Source organism: Palaemon carinicauda, chromosome 31, assembly GCF_036898095.1.
Source record: "Palaemon carinicauda isolate YSFRI2023 chromosome 31, ASM3689809v2, whole genome shotgun sequence".
NCBI lineage: Eukaryota > Metazoa > Arthropoda > Malacostraca > Decapoda > Palaemonidae > Palaemon > Palaemon carinicauda.
Genome location: NC_090755.1, coordinates 33,444,882 through 33,452,346, shown reverse-complemented (window position 1 = coordinate 33,452,346; position 7,465 = coordinate 33,444,882). Strand labels below are relative to the sequence as shown.

The window sequence follows — 7,465 nt, the reverse complement described above, 5'->3', positions numbered from 1 at the left end:
TGCCTGAATCTGAATTTTTGTAAATATTATTAATGTAATTTATTTTCTGTCCAATAAAATTTATTATCATTATTATTATTATTATTATTATTATTATTATTATTATTATAATGTATTGAGTATTCATCACACATACACACCCACACACTGCAGCCAATGGGAGTGCGCTTTACTAATTCTTGTTTACGTTCGACCAATGAGCGATCTCAGCCAATCAGAGCCGCTCTAGCATCCCGCCTAGGGTCCCGCGCGCTGATTTTCATTCTTCTGCACACACGTCGCTTGGAACCATTTGTTTGGTAGTAACCTCGTGTTTTTTGCCATTATTTACACTTTATCCCAGTTGATTATGGATAACCAACAGTGGGCGGATAGCCAAGGGCCTTGGGTAGGACGTAGACGCTTATGTAGTGAGGAAATTTTGATTCATAACACTCCAAAAAGGGAACGAAATAGTGGCGAAACTTGTGTTTCTTCGACCACCATGAAACAGGTAGGTGCTCGCCATGTTGGACAGACTTGTGAAGATGGTTGTTTCACGAGATTACTTTAATATTTTGAATGTTCATTGTGAGTTTCGAGGAATGGGTGACTTCGACTAGCAGAATGGTTTACTTATTTACTTTAAAGGCTGCTTTTTCGGTCCTGTACAGCAAGGTCACCCTACTCTCTAGAGGACCTCCCCAGTCACTTTATCATGTTCGTTCGAAAGCATTCAACGTATTATTATTATTGTTATTATTATTATTATTAAATGCTAAGCTACAACCCTAGTTGGAAAAGCAGGATGCTATAAGCCTAGAGGCCCCAACGGAAATAGTTCACATCTCATAAGCCTTAAGAAATCATATAAAAATCTCCTGTTATCTGGGTATTAAGCTTTGATAATGAATATTCATACTTGCCTACCTAACCACAATGCAAGTATGTTTCATTGTTTAGAATAATTTTATTTGTAAAACTTAATTCTTTTACTGAGTTTTTTTGCTTAACTACAGTTTTTCAATGTATATACCATTAGCTTCCATATACCATCATTTATCATATAAATATGCATTTCCATTTGTTCTTAGGCTAAGAATCTCATTTATATGTATCTATTTGTATACATATGATTATGTATGTATGCATACATTTTGTATATCTATGTCCATATTTACTTTATTTTTTATTTTTACTTAATTGATGATATTATTTTAGTTGTATTATTGCCCGAAGAGCTCTGCTCCACATGGGCTTGGACTGAGTCTCTTTTTTTTTCTTTTTGTAAATCTTTGTATGTAAATATTTTTTTGTCCCATAAACATTATTATTATTATTAATATCTTCAATTATTCTGTAGTGTCGGGGATGTGTATTTAAAGGATCTAGAGCCCACAGTAGACAGGTTTTAAACCATCTGTAACTATTCTCGTGTCAACATGATTTGTTGGCTGCTCAATATTTAGCAATTCTCTTGGATATTTTGGATACCTGGTTTTGATAACTTGGGGGGTTATTTTACATATTTTAAATTTAATTTTCGCTTTCATCGGCAGCCAGTGTAAATGAATTATAGTGGTGATCCTTTCCCAAAGTACTTAATCTGATCCAACTCCTCAAATAACTCTCCATTCAACATGCCATTCAAGCTCGCACCACCTTCCCTTCCCGTACATCTCATAATCTTACTCTTACCCACATTAACTCTCAACTTCCTTCTCTTACACACCCTTCCAAATTTTGTCACTAATCGACCGAGCTTCTCTTCGTCTGCAACCAGTACTGTTTCTTTGTTACCTCTCTGTCGCACATGGCACAGTCAGCCGGGTCCCTTTCCCTTTCTTCTTCTGATGAGGTTTCTACATCCTCGTTCCTCACCATCTTCACATTCGGCTTCGTTCCAGTCTTGCCTTTATTATCCATTTTCGATTTTGAGCACATAACACCTTTAAGTCCTTAATTGTCTTCACTTACATCAATTTACACTGGAGCTCACATGCAACGTTTATCACCCACTTGCTGCCCCACTCTCACCGGAAAACAATCCTCACTTCGTTTCCTATCCTAAGACATGCTTTATTACCTTTGTAGAAACTTTTTACTGCTGCAACAACCTTCCACCAACTCCATATAACCTCATCACATTCCACATTGCTTCCCTAGCAACTCTATCATACGCTTTCTCCAGATCAATAAACGCAACATACACCTCCTTACCTTTTGCTAAATATTTCTCGCATATCTGCCTAACTGGTAAAGTGTAATAGTACAGTGGATGTAGTTACAGTAGTTAATCCTGGTAATGACAATTTTTTCACAAATTTCTTTACAAAATTTTCGTCCAGGTACTTTTTTATAAAAGCATGTAGAATGTAGTTTGTTGGGTCAGGCAATACCTTTCTCAATACTTGTCAAATCGTTTTTCTTTATGGGGAATAATGTTCTTTACTATGATTCGATATACTATAATATGAATTTATTTTATTTTAGGTAATAATTTACCTTTACCTCAGCAATATTTTCTAACTTCTAGATATTAATTTACCTTTACCATAGCAATATTTTCTAGGTTCAGCCCAGTCCTCACACAAGTCACGGGTAGCTCCTGCTTAGTTTCCAAACTTTCCTGATAGATAGAGCCCCTGTCATCCCAGGCTAAGAATTGTTCTTTTATTACAATTTAATGCTGTCCCGTCAATATACATTCTTACCTCTCGGTTAAGTTTGTAGTTGGTTGGGACACGTCCTTTACAGTGGCATTTGATACTGTTGTAATATTGTGAATTGGTTACTCGATTGGAAAGTTTCCCCCCCCAAGCATTGCTTCCTGCCAGACTCTGATAACACCTGTTGGGCGGCGCTCCGTTCGCCTATCAGCTGGTGGCACAAGCTTGAACATTTATTGATGTTCGGACTTATGCTTATGCTGATCCCAGCAATCTACATTCTTATCCCCTTGTTAGGATTGTAGTTCGTTGGGACGCATCCTGAAATTATGCTGAACACTAATTTGTTACATATATTACCAAATGTTAGATTAGCCCACTTCTAGTTAAGATGTTTTGGTAGATTAACACGTTGACTGCGATGTGCTCCACATATAGTTCACAAGAGACTCTCTGAATGAGCGATGTGTACCCTATGTGGTACACATGCTAAGAATTATATATTTTTTTCAAGTATCCAAATTTTATCAAAATGGGCTTTGTTTTTACCAAAATATTATTGCAATATATTGGAAATTAATTAAAATAAACTAGAACATTAACTAAACACTTTATTTATTGCTGAAAATAATCTTCACATGCGGGCTAAAAGGGCATATTTTTTTTTTTAAAATTCTTTCTTTCTTTCAGGAAAAAAAATTTGTTCCGTAACCGAAATACAAACCACGCTATTTACATTGGTTTTACCTTTCGGCGTAGCTGAAATGATGAGCCAATAGTTTTTAACGAGGGTTAACTACCCACGCGCTAGTTAGCGGGGGTAGGGGAAGGGATAGCTTGCTACCCCTCCCCCCCCCACACACCGGTGATTTGCTTCACTTCACTTTTGGCTCCGGCGATGAACAGACGTGTCTGTCCATCGTCCTCGTTGACAGCCTTAATCTTTTTCTGCTTTTTCTTTCAGTTTGTGTGTGTGTGTTTAGAAGTTGACCACCTTTATTGTTCACTATGCGCAAGTGCCCTGGAATTGCAAGACACCCTTTTGGTACTTTTATGTCGGCCGTGGACACTGATCCTCACACCCTTTGCCCGCAGTGTCAAGGCCGACGGTGTGATCAAGAGAATACGTGTAGAGTGCAGGGAGTGGTCTGCCTCCCAGTGGGAGAGGTTTGGCCGCTGGCGTAAGAAGAAGTCCAAGAGAGACCGTTCTCCTTTGTGGGTTGCCTTGAAGGAGGAAGGTTCTCGGGACTCTTCTTTCGCTGCCCAAACCTCCTGCGAAGCTCCCCCTCGTTCGGCTCCTAAGGAGAGTCTGCCGAGTGGGAGCGCAGGCCCTAGTTCTGTTTCCCGACCTTGTGTTGTGGGAGAGGGCGTCGCCTCCCATAGCGGGGTGGTTCCTCCTCCTCCTCCAGGGGAGGTTATTGATGAATCTTTGTCTAACGATGATTGACCTTGTCCAGTTAGGGGCCGCTGTTAAGCAGTCGCCGGTGATAGCAGAGGTAGACCCTCTGTCTATCGTCGACGTTGTGGTGACAGAGGCTTCCGACGGGTCGGGTCAATCCTCTGCAGGTGCAGTTGTGGATGTTGGTGCTGACGGTTCTCCTCCCCCTTCCGTACATCCTTCGAAGGGGGAAGTGAGTCCTACGGGCTCTTCTGCTGTCCAGCCTCCCTCTAAGGGGAGTGCTTTGACTGAGACTCCCCATCGGAGGACTGATGGTCCTGACGATCTTCCTCGTGGCCGCCTTCGCCGTAAGGCTCACCGTCCGCTGCGTCGCAAGGGCCTCCCGTCTCCTTATAAGGGTGCTAAGAGGCGCCTTTTTGGATCTTCACCTTCTTCCTCCGAAGGGGATTCTCCTCGCTGTAAACAGCCTGCAGCTCCAGCTTCCTTAGACCTCTCTGGGGATCGGTCTCCTACGCCTTCCAGACCTTCAACTTCTGGGGCAGATGTTCAGCAGCCTGACCTCGTCACCCGACGGACAACGGTCCCTTCGCGTGCAGTGTTAGCGCACAGGCGCTCTCTTACTCGTCAGCGCTCTCCTGTTCGTCAGCGATCTCCTGTTCGCCAGCGCTCTCCTGATGATCGCCCCTCTTCTCGCCAGCGCTCTCCTGAGGACATCCTTCAACCTGTTGTTCCTGTTGAGCGCCCAGCGTTCCCCTGCTCGTGCTTCTGCAGTGTTAGCGCACAGGTGCTCTCCTGCTCGTCATCTCTCCTCTGACCGTCGGCGCTCTCTTGTTCGTCAGCGCTCTTCTGAGGACCATCGCCCCGCTTCTCGTCAGCTCTCCCCTGTGGTCTCCGAATATCCTGCAGTTCCTGTTGTGCGCCCCGCGCGCCATCAGTGTCCTGAGCGCCCTCGCGATCCTCAGCTTGTTCTTGCACAACATCGCTCGCGTTCTCCAGCGCATGTTTCCGAAACGCACGTACGCCCATGCGCCTCCTGTTCCTGTGCCTGTTCGTGAATGTTCGCTCCTGCGCCCCACGCCGACTGTTCTCTCACAGGATTCCACGCGTCGCCCTCTTGCTCGCCAGCGACCACAGACGCTTCAACATTCGCCTGCTTGTCAGCGTTCTCCTGCGCGTCAGCGATCACCTGAACATCGGCGATCTCCAGACCGCCCGCGTGACCTATCGCCTGCGCGCAAGCGTTCCCCAACGCGCCGTCGCCCAGAAGATATGGAAGGACATGGGTCGCCTACGCGCTATCGCTCGCCAACGCGTCACCGTGCGCCAGCACGCCATCGCTCGCCAACGCGCCAGCGTTCACCAGTGCACCACTGATCGCCTGCTCGCAATCGCTCTCCCACGTGCTACAAGTCCCCTGAATAACGTCGTCAGCGGTCTTCAGAGCGTTCTCGTTCGTCAGCGCGTCAACACGCTCCCTCGCCGACGTGCCAACGCGTTCGTTCACTGGCTCGCCCACGCGCTCGTTCGCCTGTACGCCCTCGCGACCGCTCGCCTGTGAGCGCCGGATTTCGCAGCCCGTGACAGCAGCAGGAACTCGTGTCGCCAGACCGCGCTCAGGATCGCCTCCACCAAAGCGCAGGACTCTTGTGCAGGATAGGGAAGACACTTCAGAGAGGTCAGTGCATCTTTCTTTTCCTTTTCAGGCAGGTCCAGTGGTGTCCACTCCGAAGGATCGCCCGATCCCCTTCCCTTCAGCGGGGATTTCGGACTCTGTGTCCGTGGAGTGACAGACTTGGTTTGGTCCTCTGATGCGGGCGTTAGTGAAGGCTATGAAGACAGCACTCGCCGATCAAGGTCACAAGCCAACGACTGCCTTACCTCCGCTGAAGAGAAGGAGAGGAGTGGACTTCGTGGTGACTTCCCCCAGGGAGAAGTTGGTTCCTAAGAGGTATGTCGGGAAGGCCCCATCCCCTTCGCAGGCGTTTTTTCCTTCTCCCGTGGACGAGGCTTTTCCGTCCTCGGGTGAGTCCAGTGAGGTGATAGTCTCCCCCTCGGCACCAAGGGGGGAGCCTTCTCTTCATGGAGGAGAATTGTCTCGCGCGGGAGGTGCTCTCCGAACCTCTTTGTTGGGATCCTGTATCCCTCCCAGGAGGGAACCCAAGGGCTCCAAGACCATCCCGAAATCGTCTTCAAGGATTCGCCAGGAACCTGCTGCTCCCCGGGAGAACGTCCACGCTTCGCCCCAGGAAGAGATTCTGGGGACGGGAGGCTTAGCTGCCAGCCCGCAAGGAGGAGACCAGCAGGAATCTGAACATGCCTTCTGGCAGGTCCTGAGCCTGATGAGCCAACTCAACGGGTTCATGGACCCCGTAATCGCTCCCCGAGAAGGCAAGGACACGGTCCTGGACCAGGTGTTCGATGTTCAGAAGGCCCCTAAGACCAGTGCGGCTCTGCCCTGGTCTCGGGGATTGAAGAGTGCCAGAGCCAGGGCCAATGCCCAATTCGCAATTCTTGCCTCCTCCAGTCGTTCCTCTGCCGGGAACAAACTCGTCCCACCTCGTGTCCAGTAGAGGGGGTATTTTGAGATCTTGGGTGAGTCTAGTCTCGCTCTTCCTCTCCATCACTCCGTAGAAGAGCTGGCTAAGGGAGTTCCTTTCGAGAAGCTCTCCGCCCGGCAGGTGTCGTTCTCGGCGTCGTAGATCCTGAGCCATGAGAAGGTCGCGAAGTGCGCCATGTAGGCCACTTCTTGGTTGGATATATGGCTAGGAACTCTGGGCATCCTATTGCGCTCCGAGGACTTGTCTAAGGAGACCAATAGGAAGGCCCTGGAGACCTTCTTACTCTCGGGCACCCGCTCCATCGAGTTCATGGCGCATCAGGTCACCACCCTGTGGCCCAACTCGGTATTGAAGCGGCACGATGCGGTGACCGAGAGGTTCCACCCGAAGGTCCCCGCCGTGGATGCTTGTAGGCTCAGACATGCTTCCCTCCTTGGGGAGAATCTGATGGAGCCACAGGACATGGAGCGAATGGCTGAGAGGTGGAGGAAATCTAGCCAGGACTCCCTCCTCCATAGGGCCCTTACAGCTCGGCCTTATAAGCCTCCAGCTCCGCAGCAACAGCAGCAGCAGCCTCGTAAGGCACCGAAGCAGGCACCGGCAGCTAAGAAAGTGGTGTCTAAGCCCCAGCCCTTTCCAGCCAAGGTCTAGAGGGGCGGTAAGTCCTCCAGGGGAGGCAAGACTCCTAGAGGGAGCGTCCGCGGCCCCAAACACTAGGAGTGGCAATCCCCCTGCGTGTCCACCTGTGGAGGGATGCCTTCAACATTGCGTGCACAGGTGGCAGCAACACGGGGCCGATGCTTGGACGGTTTCGGTGATCGGCCAAGGCTATCGCGTCCCGTTCATAACATCTGAACCTC

At 48.3% G+C, this 7,465-nt stretch overlaps 1 protein-coding gene across 3 annotated transcripts in view; it reads left to right on the top strand.

Moving 5' to 3' along the window:
- Positions 1 to 248: 248 nt before the first annotated feature.
- Positions 249 to 7,465, top strand: part of LOC137624392 (uncharacterized) — a 74,037-nt gene continuing 66,820 nt past the window's right edge. For all 3 annotated transcript variants that reach the window (XM_068355128.1, XM_068355125.1, XM_068355126.1), the window contains exon 1: positions 249 to 493. In XM_068355128.1, the coding sequence (XP_068211229.1) occupies positions 350 to 493 (144 nt within the window). In that variant the 5' untranslated portion in view covers positions 249 to 349. The remainder of the gene's footprint in view (positions 494 to 7,465) is intronic.